Source organism: Peromyscus maniculatus, chromosome 15 (genome assembly GCF_049852395.1).
Source record: "Peromyscus maniculatus bairdii isolate BWxNUB_F1_BW_parent chromosome 15, HU_Pman_BW_mat_3.1, whole genome shotgun sequence".
In the NCBI taxonomy this organism is placed as follows: Eukaryota; Metazoa; Chordata; class Mammalia; order Rodentia; family Cricetidae; genus Peromyscus; species Peromyscus maniculatus.
Genome location: NC_134866.1, coordinates 31,446,691 through 31,465,757, shown reverse-complemented (window position 1 = coordinate 31,465,757; position 19,067 = coordinate 31,446,691). Strand labels below are relative to the sequence as shown.

Below are 19,067 nucleotides of genomic sequence, written 5' to 3'. Positions count from 1 at the left end.
GGTGCTGGACCCTCTAAATGAAGACTAGAGAATCTTTTCTCCACAGATATCTTACACATCCTAGCAGTCTGAGACATACAGAGGAAACTCTAGTATGAAAATCCAATGTAGAAAATCACTGAGCACTCAAATATCATCATCTAAGCAGTACTGATATACAGAGCTTAAAATACACTGAAAATATTGCCAAGAAAAAAAACTGATTAAGTGGAGAAAAGGTTGGACTAGTTTAGCTTTTACTCTCATGAATTTCCCCTTTCTACATCTTAAAAGCTTTTTTAGTGGGAAATGTGTGGGTTAGCATCTATATAAGCAAATACTAAAACGGATTCCCCCATAGTATTTTTATTTTGAAAGCTTCAAAGGTTTTTAAAGCTAAAAATGGCACAATGAATATCTATACACTTTTTACAATAAACATCACATACAGTTGAACAGTGCATCACATTTGTACTTATCCATGCTCTAATTTTGGTATGCTATGTAAATCTTGCACATCTCATTATATTTTGTTCCTATTCATCTTCAGTGTTACATAGGAATAAATGTCTTTCTTTATAACCACACTCCTACATCAATACAACTACCTGTGTAGCTTATAGCTGACGTATAATAACTCACTCATAAAGTTCAATGGTTTAGAAGAACAAGCACATGTTTCTCAGGAGACTACCAGTCCACTGGGTTGTCCCCTCCTAACTGGGTTAACATGCGTATTCCATAGTCAGTCCTGGCAATCTAGCCCAAACCAAGCTTGAAGTTTTGCTGACTATAAGCTGGTCTAGAATAACCTAAGTGAAGACTGAACTCTTCTCCACAGATCATTCACCCTGCAGAAGGGTGAACAGAACTTGATCAGACAGCAGGGCCACAGCCTAAGGGAGCAAAAGCATACCCTAACTCTGAAGAGCCTTGTGCTGAGAACATACCATTTCTGTGACATTGTTGGCTAGCTTAAACAAATGGTGTGGGGAAAAGCCACCACCTCCTAATGGAAGCTGTTACACAGACAAGTTGCAAAAAGCATGATGTAGGGAAAGATAAAGAACTAGGGTCATTTTTTTCAGCCCTCTGACCCATTATTAAAATGTCCCCAAATGTCGCTTCACTACTGCTCTTTGGTTATTTTTTCTTTTCCTGGAAGGAAATGAAATCAAATCAAGATTCACAGGTTACATGACAGTGTAATGCTTTCAATGACCTTCTACTTCAAAGTTACCCCCTAACTTTTCTGTCTCTTCAAAACATTCCCTTTTTTTTTCCAGAAGCTAAATAAACTACATTTTAATGTCTACTCATTTCACAGTACATAAAATTAAACTTAGGGCTGGTGAGACGTCTGAGTCAGTAAATGAGCTTGACACCAGGCATGGCAAGCTGAGCCCATGTGGTGGAAGGAGAGAACTGACTCCCTGACCTCCACACCTGCCTTATGGCAGGCACATGTCCAGACACATGCACACATATTAGGTAGATGGCAGCCAGATAGATGATAGAGAGGTAAGTAGACAGACAGAGAGATATGATAAATATGTTTAAAGTAATAAAATAAATAAAACCTAAATATATCTTTTACTTATAAGTAAAATCATCCTGATTACTCATGTATTTTGTACGTTATAGATAGTAATATCTTTAAGGAAGTAAATTATAATTTACTTTTATTCTTTAGTAAATCCATTTCCTCTTTTGTTAATTTCCATAAAAGCAATTTATAGTAATAGACACACACACACACACACACACACACACAAAGTCCCATAGGAAATTTCCCCGTGTTCTCCCCAAAAAGAAGGTAGCACTGGCAACCTTTCGATGCTGCGGACTGTTATCTACCTGACGCCATTGCTGGTGAACATTTAATATTGCATGTGTGGCCTAACTTTCTTCAGATCACTGCAGTCCGTGTTAAAAACTGAACTCTGATGTTTTAAAAGAAATCGATAGCTCTGAACTTCTCCCTGTGACTGCAGAAGTCTAGCCCTCAGCTTACAAACTGCGACTCTGCCACACCACTGGCTCCCCCTCTGTCACAAAGGCCTTGGTCCTCCCTGCAGCCACCGTATTTATTTTTTCTTCCCTGAGTTACTGTATGTGTGCCACTGCCCAACTGCTCCGCATAGTCCGTCTCTTTCCCGAGGACTGACGGAGACAGATACCATTATCCAGCTTTAAAACCCTGGAATCCATAGACAAACATTTCATAGTGAGTTACTACAGAAAAATAGACAGGATTAGAAAGAAATAAACACTGGGGAGATGACAAAACCTCACCAAAAGAAAAAAATTAGGCATTAAAATGCAAACAGTCAAAAGCTTTCTTCAGAACACAACCCGCTACTTCTGCCTCAAAGAGTCATTTCCCGCAGCTGAAACTTTCACCAATTCTTCATTATAAAGGAGGGAAAGATTCACTCCAATTCTTACCTCCACCATTTGCTTTCCCTTTCACATTATTTAGGACTTCTATTAAGGCCGCACAAAATGGAGACAGAGTGACAGGCACTGTTCACAGTGAGGGGACTACTGTGCCCCAAGGAGGTAGACCACCAAGAGCCCTGGGTTTACTTTACAGAAAAGTAAGGTAACCGTGACAGGTGAGACATTCCACGCATGCCGACGACGACAGCTAAGTTAGCTGCGGCTCTCACCAAACAGAGGGAGAGCATCGGAGAGCTGGAGGACGTGTGCTTTAATCAACACTGTCTTCCATACACCTCCTTAACAACTTCTGAGTGATTCTTCATTCATTGATTGATTGATTTGCGTCATGTGTGAGGGTGTGTATGGAAGTCAGAGGACAAGAGTCAGCTCTCTCCTACCATGTAAGCTCCAGATACGGAACTCTTACCACTGAACAATCTTACCAGCCCTCTGTGGGGTTTTTAAAAGAAAATATCAAAATATAAAGATTCACACAGAAAACGCCAGTTATTTCATTGTCATTACAAAAATCACCATGAAGAACTTTGAACTCTAAGGACAGAAACTGTTTTTGAAATTTCAACTTAAAATTATATTTTAAAAATGTGCAGAAATGTTATACGAAATGGTGGCCAAAACCATTTTAGCTGTGAGAATGCTTTTTTACGAGATGACATAGATGCAAGACAAGGAAAGACTTTCAAGGTTTAACTCAGAGTTAATATTTACAGGGGGGCTGGAGAGTTGGCTCAGTTGTTAGGAGCACTTGTTGCTGTTATAGAAGACTGGTGTTTGGTTCCAAGGCCACGTGGTAGCTGTCTGTAACTCTGGTTCCAGAGGATCTGACACCCTCTTCTGGCCTCCACAGGCAGTGCATGCATATGGCGCACAAACATACGCTCAGGCAAAACACACATGCACATAAAATAAAAACAAATAGAGCTTTTAAAAAAAAAAAAAGAAAGTTAATAATCATAATTCTGAAGTGGCATGAAAATTCACAGACTTAGAGGTAAATATCAAAGTCTTTCAGACACTAGGCAATTGGGTCCTGGGTCTTTAAAACTACTTCACACCAGGCAGTGATGGTGTACACCTTTAATCCCAGTACTCGGGAAGCAGAGGTAGGCGGATCTCTGTGAGTTCAAGGCCAGCCTGGTTTACAAAGTGAGTTCCAGGAAAGGAGCAAAGCTACACAGAGAAACCCTGTCTCGAAAAAAATCTACTTCACTGTGTTTTAGAGAACACTCTAAAAACTACTTCCTGTAGCTTTAGAGAATACTCAATTATCAGTTATTTGTGAGTAATAAATCTTAGTAATACTTCATGTAGGCTTATGTTTAAATTTTAATTAACAAAAAGAAAACAGAATCATTCTATAGTTTTTTAGTATTCTGCCAACAATTCAATAAAGACCTGCCAAAGAAATCAAGAATTCTTGCTACTATTCATTTTCCATAATCCCATACTGAACAAATAAAAAGCCCTGTATCTTTTGTCAATTGAAAACTACAAGATAATTACAAAACAATGTGCCTAGATATACCTTCCAAATAATGAAAAATAAATAAAATCATTTAACTTAAGACAAAATGTTTGGATCTCAAAGTAAAGAAGATCCTGGGAAGGAAGCTAATCCTGGGTCCCTTTGTAGCAATATCTTGAGAGTTAACTGAGCAAAGATGGGAGATTACCCAATATATCTCAGAAGCAGGAAGACAGCTAAAGCAGCAACAGGTAGAATGGTAAGGAGAGTCAATCAGGAAACCCTACACATTCTATTATGTGGTACATAATAGCCCAACGTTTTCCTGCCCTGCATTAGTTTGTCACAGCTGCCATAACAAAATGGGCTGGAGAGCTGGCTCGGCAGGTAAGAGTGCTAGTGAGTTCTGATCCTAGCACCCACGTCAGGCAACTCACAAGCTCTAACTCTCCACTTCCTGGGATCTGATGTTCTCTTCTGGCCTCTGCAAGCACACACACTCATATGCACAGACAGACACAGACAGACAGGCATACACACACACACACACACACACACACACACACTTAAAAATAAGATAAATCTTCAAAGTGTCATACGCTAGGTCGCTTAAGGAGTATGAATTTATTTTCTAATCGTTCCAGAGACTAGAAGTCCACGATGGAGGTGCTGGGAAGTGTGTTTCTTCCAAGACTCTTCCTAGACAGCTAACTGCTTTCTCAGCGTATCATCCTGCGGCTTTTCTCTCTAGATATGCATCCCTCACACGTTTTCATATAAGGATACCAGTTGTACTATATCAGGCTCACCTTCACAGCTTCATAATCATCTATTTTATGACATTAACTCCAAAAACAGTCACGTTCCAAAATACTACGAGTATTGAGGAATAAAATCCATAATACATGTCCTTCCTACTTTAGACAGATTCTGTGCTGAGGACTCAAATTCTGTTGGTGTCATACCCTAAGCTACTACAAATTACAAAATGACTCCCATCACGCTATCAACCCATAAGTAACAATGAATTTCTTGGATAACCATTTTTATCTTCAATGCCATCTGGTTTTCATTACCACTTACTTCCGAGAAAATTTTATTAAATTCTGCTTTATTATGCACTTTCCACTCCAGTAAAGTTGATGAAATGAAAAAGATTGCCACCTTCCCTTCTTCCTTTTATCTTTTATTTCGTACGTACTCTGTTTCATACTGAATCTTCTGGACCTGAAATGTCTGAACACTAATGTCTATGACACACATTCAGAGACCCTCAACTTAACCTGGAGAAGTTAGCCTGGAAGAAAGCAGTGAGTGCCACCTTAGCCTCCAGAGGAATCATTTCTCACAAACACCAATGATTCTTCACTCCTACTACAGCAAAGCTAATTCACAATTGTGTGCCTTCCATGCATGACTGGCAAAAGCTGCCAGAATTCTACCCTCTACTCCAACGGTGCTGTAACGCCATAGGTTAGCAAACATTCCTGGGGGAATTAAGCACTAAGTGCAGAGCGCTGTCATTACAAAGGAGGTTGAGGTCAATGGCTGTCGACATCATGGTCTTTTTATAGAAACTATGCCTTTGTCCAGTTGTCAAAAGTGAGACAGACAAAGAATATCATAAAGCAAGAATGGGGAGCAGACAAAACAGGATACCATTGATGGAACCTGCTCACATAATTTTTGCTTAAAGTCTAATTGCCCCTATTAAAATCTCCAAGACAGGGAGCTGGAGAGATGGCTCAGAGCTCGGAGCCTTTACTGTTCTTCCAGAGGACATGAGTTCAGTTCCTAGCATCCACATCAAGTGACTGGTCCAGGGGGATCTGATGCCTCTGGTCTCCATGGGCATCTGCACACATGTGCACATACCTACACTACACTACACACACACACACACACACACACACACACACACAATTTAAAAAAATAAAAACAAAATAAATAATAGTGATTTCAGAACCAAACAAATAATAAAAGAAGAAAAAAATACCTTTAACTTGATAATACAAAGTTGAAATCATAAATAAATAAGACATAAGTTTCCACAGAATGGTATTTTCTTTAAAAAAAAAAAAAAAAAAAGTAGCTGATACTTGAACCTTGGATAAAGGAGGTATGATATAGATGTCCCATTTAAGGCCCAGGGGTCACCTTTAAAAAAATGTTACTTCATATTTTTGGTTGTGAGCCTAGCCTTTAACGGCTGAGCCACTGAGTCTATCAGGTCAATCTCAGTCCTCGGGGGAGGCTTTGACCCAGAGGAGGTGGGAATGGGGGGTGGGCTGCGGGGAAGGGGAGGGGGGCAGGAATGGGGAGAACAAGGGAATCTGTGGCTGTTATGTAGAACTGAATAGTATTGTAAAATAAAATAAAATAATAATAATAATAAAAAAAGAGAAAAAACAAAAAAATGTTACTTTAGAAAACCTTCTATTTAGTTTACTAAGAGAGAAAGATTCTGTTTTCTTCAAGGATATAGCTCCTGGTGGGTTGTTCATGGTCCAGTGAATGGCAACACACACACACACACACACACACACACACACACACACACACACACACAGATATCACCAAGAAGATTTCTCCTGCACAGCCAGAATGTCTCCATGCCTCAAAGAACAATTCGAATTGTACAGAGGATACAATGACCCATTCTAATCATAAGTGACCTTTCATAATCTTTACACTCAGGTAATATTGTAGTATCATCACCTAGAAAACCTCAAGGCAAAGTGAAATTGTTCTTCCAAGGAGAAAGGCATCCCTGTGTTCTTTATAACATGAGGTCTTACATCTACTCCTTGTGTAAAGTGATTTGTACCTTGTATCTGAATCTATAAATCAATCACCATTACTTTGTGTATGTAATCACTCACCATGTGTTCAAATCCTGGCTCAGCACTTAGAATTAAATACTGTTGGTAAAGTCATAATCAGCTTCCTCATGTGAAATATGTAATCTCATTACTGTCTACCTGCCTCATCAAAAGCTTAGCATACATAAAGTACACTGCTCAGTAGTAACTCAATGTACATTCTCCATGAACGCTAATTATTATCCCAATGTTACCTCATTGGAAAATGTTAATGTTAGGTTTGGCACCATTCAATTCCTTGGTTTTTCAAATTAAAATTCCAGGTTTATCAAAATCCTGGTCCTTCACACTTGGCCTAAAATACTTATGTGTCTGGCTGGTTGATATCCATGGGAGGCCAGCCCTTTTCTGAAAGAAATGAAGAAGAGTATGGGGGATCAGGGGAGGGGAGGGACTGGGCAGAGAGGAGGGTCAGGAAACTGAGTTGGGACGTAATAGATAAATAAATATTTATGTGGCTATCTTTTGCCTTCCTTTTCAAATACATTTTCTATCATTCTCATCTTTCCTACAAACTTAAAAATCTCAAGCAAGTTATCTTTCATTCCCTCAAATGTGCTCTACGGTCTTTCTCATCTCAGGGTCTCTAAGTAACATTGCTCTGGCCAGGGAAGCCCTTCCCTTGTAGCAGCCTCCTTTGCATGATTAAAGGCTCAACTGAAAGGAGACTTTCTCGGGGTCAGGATATGTAGTTCAGTGGTAGTTTGCCTAGCCCTAGGTCTAACCCTGTACCTTAAGAACAACAACAATAACTCACTTTATGTATGGTAAATCCTTCTATAATATTCTCCTTTTTGTGTGGTGTGGTGTGGGTGGGTGTGTGGGTGGGTGGGGGGTATGTGTGTGTGGGTGTGTGTGTGGGTGTGTGTTCATGCCATGTATACCTGTGGAAGTCAAAGGACCATTTGCAGGAATCTATGCTCTTACTCCACTATGGGATCAACCAAGGATCAAGCTCAGGTTGTCAGGCATGGAGGCAGGCACCTTCACCCACTAAGCCATGTATCTCATTAGCTCTCTAACCTTCCTTTCCTTTAGTTTAAATGTATCTTCAACAACACTTACCATACATAAAACTGCACTGCTCAGCTTTGAGCATACCTGTGCTTTGGTCTCACAGCACTCACTTCCAATGGAACACAAGCAATGATGACAGAGACTCAGCGGAGTATACTTGGTGAGCATTCTATGATTATAACGTTCCACAGTTCAGTCCATAACTAACTACTATTCTAAGTCGACGACCAAGAAAAAGGTCAATGGAGCTGTAAGCCACATGAGCTTATTTTTCACAGACTTCTCTTCAAAGTGGCAAAGGACACTGTGCTTTAAGCTTAGTGACCCCACACAGAACTCTTGGTGAAGAACAGCCAGCTTCTGCAGTTCGAGGAAAGAAAACTGGCGCATTCTCATTTCAAATGGAAGTCAGTCTTCACTGCAGGGAATTATTAGTCATACTTTCGAAGCTATTTAGATCCTCTTACTACCATCAGTCTAATCCAGTGTGTCCCATGATAAACTCTACTGGAATTTACAAAATCTCTCATTTCCATAGCGTCCATATTTGTTAAACTAAACTTTACACTACAACTGAAGTCCAAGCAGAGTCAAGAATAGGAACACATACATAAACACCAGGATTCCTACTACTCTATTTCTTACTTTACCAGGGTTGCCACGATATAACTGTTAAGAGATAATGAAAGATACGAAAGCATTCAAAACAGTATCAACAATACTCACGCATCATTTGAGCAAGTCATGAATTCTCCTTTTATTTTGGGATGCCACGAGCCAGTATGAAGCATTGCTGTATGACCCTTAAAGAAGAAAGAGGGGGTGTTTGAAGGGTAAAGCATAAACTGACATCACACATTTAAAAGTACAGCCTTTGAGCACCCTCCAAAGCATACTGTTTTGAATTAGCACTGCTTTACCCCAATCTCCCCTCATACCATGCTGTATTTCACTTTTATACCCATCTCTGACCACTCGGGGGACTAACAGTGCTTACCTTAACAGGTACTAATTAGGGGGAAGCAGAGCAGCTGATATGTTCTCTTTCGGAAAAAATTAAAGGTAAATCTCGAGGCAGACATGTCCCTCTTTAAAGTCATGACCTTCACTTTAATAGAAAATAATTAAGGAAACAGGAAGCACTGACAAACAAGCAAAGCAAGTCCTTACTTCCTAAAACTATGTTAGCACTGATTCTACAACCCAGCTAAAGAATAAACATAAGAGGAAAATACTTAAGATTAGCAGGGAAATTTTCTCTACCTAACAGAGAACACAAAAAATAATAGACTCAAAGTAACATAATGGTCTAAAAATCAGTATACAACCAAATCAACCCGAGTATACATCAAATACACATGCACACACAAACACATCCCACACCACACAATCTCAGGCAGCACAGTTAGGTAGACTCTCATACACACTAAGTCAGAATCAAACGAGGCAGAAAAGGGGCTAATGGTTTTTCTGTAGAACAACAGTGTCTCTAACAAAGTCTAAAATAAAACTATTCCTTTAAATTAGAAAAGCAGAATATACAGATTAAACCAATTTACAAGGAAAAAAACACTACCTCTCTGGAAAGAATGAATTAGAAATTATACCTGGAGATCATTTCCTGTCCAAACTGTCCACATTACCCCAACAGTATTTGGTGTTATCTTAACAATTCTATAGAACAGACAGGGAATGCCAAGGTGGAGACTCTTGGACGACAGTAAGGAGAAATGAACTGAAGCAATACCTAAGAGGACTAGACGAAAGGATGGGGATCTCCTTTCCTCTATCTGAATTTGCGATAATGTTTCTAACTCTATTTGCCATATCTACCTGTACTTCAAACATGTATGTCCAATAGGAAAATCTTGACTTACAGTCTCTTATTGATTTACAATTCATTTCTCAGTTAATCAAGCTACAAACTTAGGAGTCATCCTTCAATACTCCCTTGGACTAATCCCCAATCTTCCAGACAAAGCAAATTTCATCTACCAGCCAGTCTCTTGCTGAGTCTATCCAAAATACATTACAAGTCTCTACATTTCTCTCATACACCACTATGACTCTTCTATTAACCAACATTATCTCATGTTTCTTCATCAGTTTTTTATGTTAACAGTCTCTTTAACTCTATCTCATGTGTTCCACACACCATGGTAAACCCTTTAAATACACAGGTCTATGGAAGCTAATGCAGAGCACGCGGGTTCAATTCCCAGTGCCCACATGGCAGCTCACAACTGTTGATAACTTCAGTTCCAGGGGGTGTGACATCCATGGCAAAAATTACACATAAAAATTTTGTTTTAATTTTTTAAGAAATTGTCAAATAAAACATATAGTTCTAATGCCACTCCCCTGTATCTAGCCCTTTTCTAGCTCCCAACATCTTTAAACGAGTCTAAACGAATTGTATTGTCTGCTTATTAGTTCCTTTGCAACTTCACCGCGTTCCTTCCTGCCCAATATGCACCAGCTGCTGCCTGCCTGCCCTTTGGTTCTCTACTACACAGAGCTCCTTCTACACACAGCCGCCTTTCCCACCTCCTGGAAGCAGCTTTTAGTTTCACTTTCTTACAATGGCTTTTCCATTCTTCCAGCCTCAGTTTACAGGCCACTTGATCTAGTAAGTACCCCCAGCCCTCGAAGTAAACACAGCTTAACCCATTGGTCTTTTCCACAGCACTTATCTCCCTAAAAAGAGCAATCATAATGTGAGGGTCTTCATTCATTTATTTGGCTTTTGGGGAAAAAGTGAAGTTTTCATACATGAGTATTTACAAACAGATGGGACAATCTAAAATTTAACGTGAATGGAAAGGAATGGACCTTGCTGTGTTTCCAATATGGAAGACATATGAAAGGCTAAAAGGAAGGTAGAGGGGCACATACCCCAGCAATGGACCGAAGGATGGTCTCCCAAAATATGTCCTTATCCCAGGTCCTGGGACTCTTGTTTGGAGCAACAGCATTTTCAGGCACAAAGAAGAATCTCAATAGATACATCTACAGTGCCATCCCTAATGCTAAGAAGAAAAACACCACAGAACGTGGAACAGAAGAGTGTAAGAGCCAAGGCACCAAGACAACAGCCTCCGCACAGCATCTCCTAGATATGACAGGGAAGCTGCACCCAAGAAATCTCAAAACTATGGTTGCCTAATCATGACCTGCATAATGACAACACCAGCTGCTATGCCAATATAGACAGAGGAAATTTCACAAGGGCCCACTCCTAGAGAAGAGCTACCGGCAATCAGCGCCTGGGAAGAAAGAATCCATTTCTCTAGGAACAAGTTCCCTGATGGGTTATCCAATCTCAAGAGTTAAGCCCTAAACGCATCTACATACAAACAACCCTAATGGACTCCAGTAGGTGTGTGTGTCTGTGTGTCTGTGTGTCTGTGTGTCTGTGTGTCTGTGTGTCTGTGTGTGTGTGTGTGCGCACACACACACACACACACACACACACCTGTCTATATCTGTATTCAAACCAATAATAAAGAAGAAGAAATCATGAATTTAAGAGAGTGGAGGGGGCACTGGAGGAATTAGAAAAAGGAGGAGGAGGAGGAAGCAAGATGAAAATTATGCAAATAAAGTACTCATGTATGAAATTCTCAAACAATAAAAAGGGAATTCAATATATATAATTTGGGGCTTAATTTAAGAATTTGACAATCTCTGAATACGTTATCAATGTGCGTCCTACACCCAGTGGTGAATGTTCTCCTAAAAGACAAGAGTAGAGGACACAAGGAGAAACCTATGTGAAGGTGAAAGTTGATACTAGAGGTAATCTAGCCACAAGACAAGGACATCTAGAATCACCAAAGCAAAATAAAGCATGGAAAGAGTCATCCCTTAGAGCAGCGGTTCTCAACATGTGGGTGGAGACCCCTTTGTCAGTCAAATGATCATTTCTTAGTGGTCCATATCAGATATCCTGTATATCACATATTTATATTATGATTCATAATCGCAGCAAAATTACAGTTATGAAGTAGCAACTAAAATAATTGTAAGGCTGGGGTCAGCACACCATGAGGAACTTATTAAAGGGTCATAGCACTGGGAAGGTTGAGAACCACTGCCTTGGAGCCACCGTAGACAGTACAATCCTACTTATACCTTTATTTGTGATGTCTGGCCTCAAGAGTTATGAAGGAATTAATCATGTTTAAACCACATTTGTGGTAATTAATTACTATAGTCTGTAGAAAGTAGAAAATATTCCGTTTAAGACCAAAATTACAATTAATGAATTCTAGTTAATACATTTGTTTCCACTTTGCAGTGGTATGCATTAACAATTCTAAACTGCTTTCAATACAATGAAGAATTAATCCAGTAAGGAATTATGCTGAGGTTGATGTGAATCAGGTTTCTCACTGTTGGAGAAAATAGCTTCAAAAATGGGAAAGGGTCATAATGAGCTTTGTGGCATTTTAAACTAATATGTAGATAACAAATAAACAGAGGTGTTCAAGCTTATATGGACATGCCACTCTCCTACTCCATGTATTGAGTATCTGGAAACCATGAAAGAGATCCTGTATTCTAACACTGAGTTTCCAATAAAAGGACCTAGAGCTTCCTGGAGAAATGACTGGCTACAGCACTGCCCGAGGAAAAGTGGAACCTAAGACATCTCACTCTGCAAAAAGACAGCACTGCAAAAGTGATGGGGCCGTCAAAGGTTAAAATACAGGCTGGATGAGGGCCATGTCAGGGTCGTGGTCCCACTGCAGCCAGGGTCTATGCTCATGTCAGATTCTCCTGTTGCCATCGAAAGCTATGCAGATACCTAAGATCAAGGGCCATGCCGCCACTGGCGACAGTGGTGACATCCAGACACAGCTGCTGCTAAGGACCATGTTGGGGTACATGGTCCTACTGTGGCTGGGGGGGTCTGACCTGGAGTCCAGGTCCTGCATTGCCACTAATGGTCATGCAAAGGCCCAGGGTTGGGGCCACAACCTGAGGCCTTGGTGGCGTCCAGCAACTACATGGCTGCCGGAACCATTCCCCACCTGGGTGGCCATTCCTTCCTCCCAGAGCCAGGATGTTGTCCAGGCCTAAGCTGCTGCCAAGGGCCATGTCTGGGTCCATGGTCTAGCCGCAGCTGGGGTCTAAGTTGGTGTCTGTGGCCAGTGTCACTTCAGGAGGCCTTAAGAATCATGCAAGATGGAATCAGAGGGCTATACTGAGCCAGTTCCACCCATCACTGCCCTGGAAAAGCTGGCCTAGCCTCTCATGGGTCACTATAGCAAGAGAGGTAGCCCTTGCACTCAGGAGAGAGGGCCCCCATCCCTCACCACGGGTGAGAATGAACATACCCTGAGAGCATGCATGTAGGGGAGCTGACACCATCACCGCACCCAAAGCAGGTGACCCTAGTGGCTCAATATGACCTGCCTGGCCAATACCCAGGCCCACAATTGGGCCTTAGGTTGACCCATCCTAGCATCCACCCCATCTAGGTCCTGCTGGCGCTCATGAAAGGACTGTTCCTGTGAAACAATACCCGCATGATCTCCAAGACACAGGATACCCCAGAAGAGCTCTGGTGAGGATCCAGTGAGGATGGTACCAAAAATCAGAGGTGGCGGCGGCGGCGGCGGCGGCGGCGGCGGCGGCGGCGGCGGTGGCGGTCTTCTTCTTCTTCTCCTTCTTCTTCTTCCCCTTCCCCCTCTTCTTCCCCTTCTCTCCCTTCCCCTTTCCTTTTCCCTTCCCCTTCTTATTCTTCTTGCTTTTGTTTGCTTGCTTGCTTAGTTTTGCTTTCTTTCATGGGGGTGGGGGGAGGATGCAACAGAGATGAGGAGAGGAATGGGGGTCCCAGAGGTGAACAGAATTGGGGTACATGATAAGAAACCCCCAAAGACTCAATAAAGAAGTTTTTAATAAAAAAAAAAAAAAAAAACAGGCTGGAGGGACTTCAACTTCTGGGAAAGTTACAACATCAAAACAAATAATGATAGTAAGGGACTGTAAATCACTGGCTACAATAAGAACCTTTGAGTGCATACTAATACAATCAGCTAATTATTTAAAATCCCAAGTATAGTGGTAAACACTTCTAATCAGTTTAATGCTACACAGCAGGGAGAGAGAGTGGGAGGGGAAGAGAGAGAGATTTTTCTTACCTCCTTTCTTTTTTTTTGGTTTTTCGAGACAGGGTTTCTCTGTGTAGCTTTGCGCCTTTCCTGGAACTCACAGAGATCCGCCTGGCTCTGCCTCCCGAGTGCTGGGATTAAAGGCGTGCGCCACCACCGCCCGGCCTTACCTCCTTTCTTGATGTTAACTGATAAATTTAAAATGATTTTGCAATCATCACAGAAATAATTTTTTCAGACAAGAATCATTAATAAATCTTAAAACTAGTATAGGAAAACTTGAAACTGAACTTGATATCTGCAGGAGCACAAACTATCTCTGCAAATTATTCAATAATTATGAAGAAGAAAAACTTTATAGTGGGAAACCTTGATATATACCACCTTGAACAAGTAATCAAAGTTCACATCATTGCTATAGTAAACATAGACATCATGTATTTACATGATGAAATAAGGACACAATATTATTTTGGTGATAGTCTTAACACAAAACCTGACACTAGGCTAGGACTCAGATCAATGCCTTGCTTATCCCTCATCAGAGAAATGTCTTCTTGCAGTGGATGGTAATTAACACAGAGACTCACAACTACACAGGGTGTAGAGGAGACTTTGGAGCAGCCCTTATATGGGATGTAAAGCCCTCCACTCAAGGCTCAGGGATCTATGTGGAAGAGAAGGCAGTAGAATGAGAGCCAGAGGTGGTGGACTCCAAGGAAACACCGTCTTCCAGACACAATAGGGCTGGTAAACTCACAGAGATTGTAGCAGCATGCACAAGACCTGTACAGGCTCAAGCCAGACAAAATCCCAGCACTGAGAAGGGGGAACAGGCACAAAGGCCCACCCCTAATCAAGAAGCTATTTGCAATTGATACACCAGTGGGGTGATCTGGAAGTATTTGGGGGAGGAGAAAGACTAGGATCTATAGCATAGAGCATTGGGAGGTCCTGTACATTAGCGTCGACCGGAGCACACTAGCCCTTTCAGTATTTATTTTTGTCAACTCCTTGGTATATCCTAGGCACCCTTTTAAGGCTTAAAAACGGGGCAACACAGTGAGGCTCTGTACAGTCTTAAAATTTTTTCCAACTCATCTATTATGTCCTCCAAACATTTCCCAAGAGTTGCACATCACTGCACTTCCGTTTCATCCCTGGTGGCTAGTAGGAATTCAGAAAATACATGCCAAGGAAACAATTGATAGCATAAATAACTGATTAAATGAATGAGGAAAAAAAAACTTCATCAAATATATTATTTCTTTCATTAATTATTGGGTTTTTTTATTGCTTTAGAATTTCATACATGCAATGAGTTTTATCAAGTCCCTCCCATTCTCTCAATTCCCCAACAATATTCTCATTATCTGCAAAATAAATTGAGAAAGGGTACTGAAACCCTAGCTCCTCAGTTGATGGAAGAACTACAGTGTAGTCAAAGATTCTTCGCTCCATTTCCGGTCCGGTAGAATACACACACGCCACCCTATTCTTTCTCTGATTGTCACCAGACTCACTAAAGAGATCATAGGAAGTGCTTGTCTGAATAACAGATAAGAGAAGAAAGCAGAATGAGTATGGAATACAGGACTTAAAATAAGGTTCAGTCTCTGGGGTGATGTTTACCTGCTGTCTAGCCAATGTTAGGCTCGGGGCCACCACAGCTAACAAGAGTAAACTGGCATGGGAAGGCATGGTTCTCCTGGCAGGGACGAAGCTGTGTGTCTAGGTGGGAGGCTGGGGGTAAAGTAGGGAGAGATGAACCACCTGTATGGCCAAGCTCTGGCAATGTAAACCAGAACTTCTTTTCTTTCCTTTCCTTACTCAAACATTTTTTAGTCTTCTGAAAATACACCTAATTTGCATCTAAAGTTATTTTTAAGATATACAGTTAGTCAGGAGAAAAGACAGGTGAGGCATTGGCCAAGGACCACCACCACCCTGAGCACAGAACTGCTGGGTGAGTTGACCAATGGTAGCAGGCAGGACCTCCAGGAACGCCCTGAAGCACCTGAGGCATTGCTGGTACATGAGCTTGAAACTGGAATCATTGGATTATCAATGATGAATTGTTTCTGTGGATCCTAGCTCCCAAGTAGCTCAATTTTAGCTTTGCAGTTTTTAATCTAATTTTATTAATTAATTTAATTTTGATTACATTTTATATCTAAATTTCTCAGATTACCTTCATCTATACACAGTATATAATCAACTATGACAAAGTCTTCTCTGGGAAATCTGTCTTGCCCTATTGGCTATGCTAAAGCCATGATTTCTTAGGCAGCTGACAGTTCTTGGTTCTAGGGCACAGATGACATTCTAGTTGGAAATAGCCTTGCCATCAGTGGCCCAATTATCTGAAACATTCTCACCAGTTACCAGTTTTCTTTGAAGGCATTAGCAGTGTTGATAACTGAACACAACACAGTACCCATCCTCACCCCTTCACCCCTGTGCATGCTAGTTAGGCACTCTATATTGAGCTCAGTCAGCCTGCATATATGTCATTTTATATGAAAGACATGAGCATCTGTGAAATTTGGTTATCCAGTGGGAAAGCAGATGTAGGTCCAATGCCTCATAAATACAAAGGGATTATACTGTGTGTAAATGAACAGAATATAACCTATAGCCATCATTTGCCAAAGGAAAATACTATACAAAGACATATAACAAAAGCCAGTAGGTGGGAGCTAGAGAGATAGCTCAGTGGTTAAGAGCACCCATCACTCTTACAAAGGACCTGAATTTGGTTCTGAGCACCTATAGGGGGGTTCACAAGTATCCATAACTCCAGTTTCAGGGAATATGATGCCCTCTTCAAACCTGCAAGGGCACTAGGCACATATGTGGTACAAATACATACATGTAGGCAAAATACTCATACACATAAAATAAAATAAAATATATACATCTGAAAAGGAAATTTAAGGCCAGCAAGTAAGAATAGAATTTGAAAAATATTCAAATAATGTCAAAGAAATTTAAAGAAGAAAATGGCACTTGGGTGATGGCTCAGTCAGGGAAGCGCTTGCCTTGCAAGCATAGGACGTGGGCTTGGTCCTCAGAACCTGGAAAACACAGGCATGTGGAGAGGTCTCAGAGGTCCCCAGATGAACAAACACAGGTATGGCCATTGCTCTTCATTGTCTAACAGAACTAGATGGTAAGAGATTATCATTGAAGACACCACACACTGGTACAAGATACAGAAACAAAGGAAGAATTGAGCTGGAAACTCCTTCCCTGCTAGCTAGGATTCACAGTGCCAGAAAAGGCTGTGGAGAAAACTCTAGTCTAACCTTAATCCTGAACTCTGAGAAAACTTGTCTCAAAAACTAAGGTGGGAAAGCAATTGAAGAGGATATTCCCCGTGTCAAACTTCTGGACTCCACACATGCTTGCATGGGAGTGTGTATGCAACTACTCATACACACACACACACAAACACACAAACACACACACACACACACACACACACACACACACACACACACACACAATAAGAATGACAAAGAGATGCTCAACATTATTGGTTATTCAAAGTTTCTATTGGAAATAAAAATGGAATGCATTAAATATCTATTATAGTGGCTAAAATCAGAAAATCAACATCCCTCACTGCTAGGGGCTACAACATAAAAACAGGCCCATCCAAAGTCTACACACAAATGTTTAGAACAGCTTTGTTCACATAACTGTGTTGTCAGAACAATCAACAATCCGCTTGTAGGGTGAGAGGGAGAGAAGTCAAGGTCAAGGAGAACTCAGAGGCTTTTTGCTTTATCAGCTAGTGAACAGTGATGCCACGCTGAGATAGTAAAACACCTGCAGAAACATGGACTTACAAAGAAAAGCCACAATTTCCTTTTTTGCTGTTATGCTGGGCGCCAGTTGTACATCCACTGAGTCTGTCAGTCAGGTAGTAGGAGAAGACAAGGTAAGAGCTGTGCATCTCTAAGATGTCAGGGTCAACACTTGGTATTTAAAGCTGTCTAACCAGATGAGTGCAGTCAGAGAGCAAGGATAAATACTAGACAGGTCTCAGCAACAAGTCTGGGACACTCCAAAATTTAGAAGTTGAATTGTAGAAGGATAAAAAGGAACACTCAGTGAAGCAGGAAGAAAACCAAATCAGTCCATTGCTAGTCAAGGAAAAATGCTTTTTGGAGGCAAATCAACTATGCCACATACTAATCAGAGTTACAGTACTGTAAGAACTGAGACAGGCCACTGGGTAAGATAAGGACAGAAGGCAGGAACACATAAGCGATTTAAGTACAACTAAGAGACTAAAAAATAATAATTAAATGATAAGTTCATTCAAATATATAGGCTCATTAGGGATCTAATTAACGTTTCTAAGACAGAAATAATCTGCCAATTATTTAAGGAGAGAAAATAATTTCTCAACGATGTGCAGTTAGCAGGTATCTGGTCCAATTTGATCCCATTATATATCGTAACTGGGCCAGGAACAGCTTTTGAATTACAATATATATCATAACTGGGCCAGGAACAGCTTTTGAATTACAATAAAAGGAAAACCCTAACAACTCAAGACATACCCAGCCTTTGAGACCTTAAGATACTGAACTGCCTTGGCTTTCCCAGTCTGGCACATTACTTCACATCCCATTCTTCTGCTGTTCAAACAAGTCCACTAGATTCAGGTATGTCCAGTCTATGGCCCACAGCCCATGCGGACCTCATGACAGCTATGAATGTGGCTCAACATAAAACCATATACTTACTTAAAACACTATGAGATATGTTTTTGTGATTTAATTTTGTAGCTCAATTTGCAAATCTAAGTGTGAACTCTGTAGACAACTTTGTATCACAATTATCAAAAGGTTGGACTGGCCTGATCCAAGCAGAGATCTGCCTGATGTCACAATCTGAGGCACAACTGGTTTTCTGCCCAGTGAGCTCCAATTCACTATTTCCCCCTCCCCTTACTCCTAGACTCAGGGATTCTACAGACAACTCCTACTTAACCATCTCAGACCCTTAAATTGCCTTATCTTATTCAAACAGCAACCCAACATCTTGTCTAATCCATCCAGGTATTCAAAGCAGAGCCCCCTCAAAAAAAACCTGATAATTTACTGATAATTGTCAATTAGAATT

General features: G+C 40.8%; 1 protein-coding gene across 2 annotated transcripts in view; it reads right to left on the bottom strand.

Moving 5' to 3' along the window:
• Positions 1-19,067, bottom strand: part of Wdr70 (WD repeat domain 70) — a 241,147-nt gene that overhangs the window by 138,617 nt on the left and 83,463 nt on the right. For both annotated transcript variants that reach the window (XM_076551820.1, XM_076551819.1), the window contains one exon: positions 8,536-8,612. In XM_076551820.1, coding sequence (XP_076407935.1) covers positions 8,536-8,612 — 77 coding nt within the window. The remainder of the gene's footprint in view (positions 1-8,535; positions 8,613-19,067) is intronic.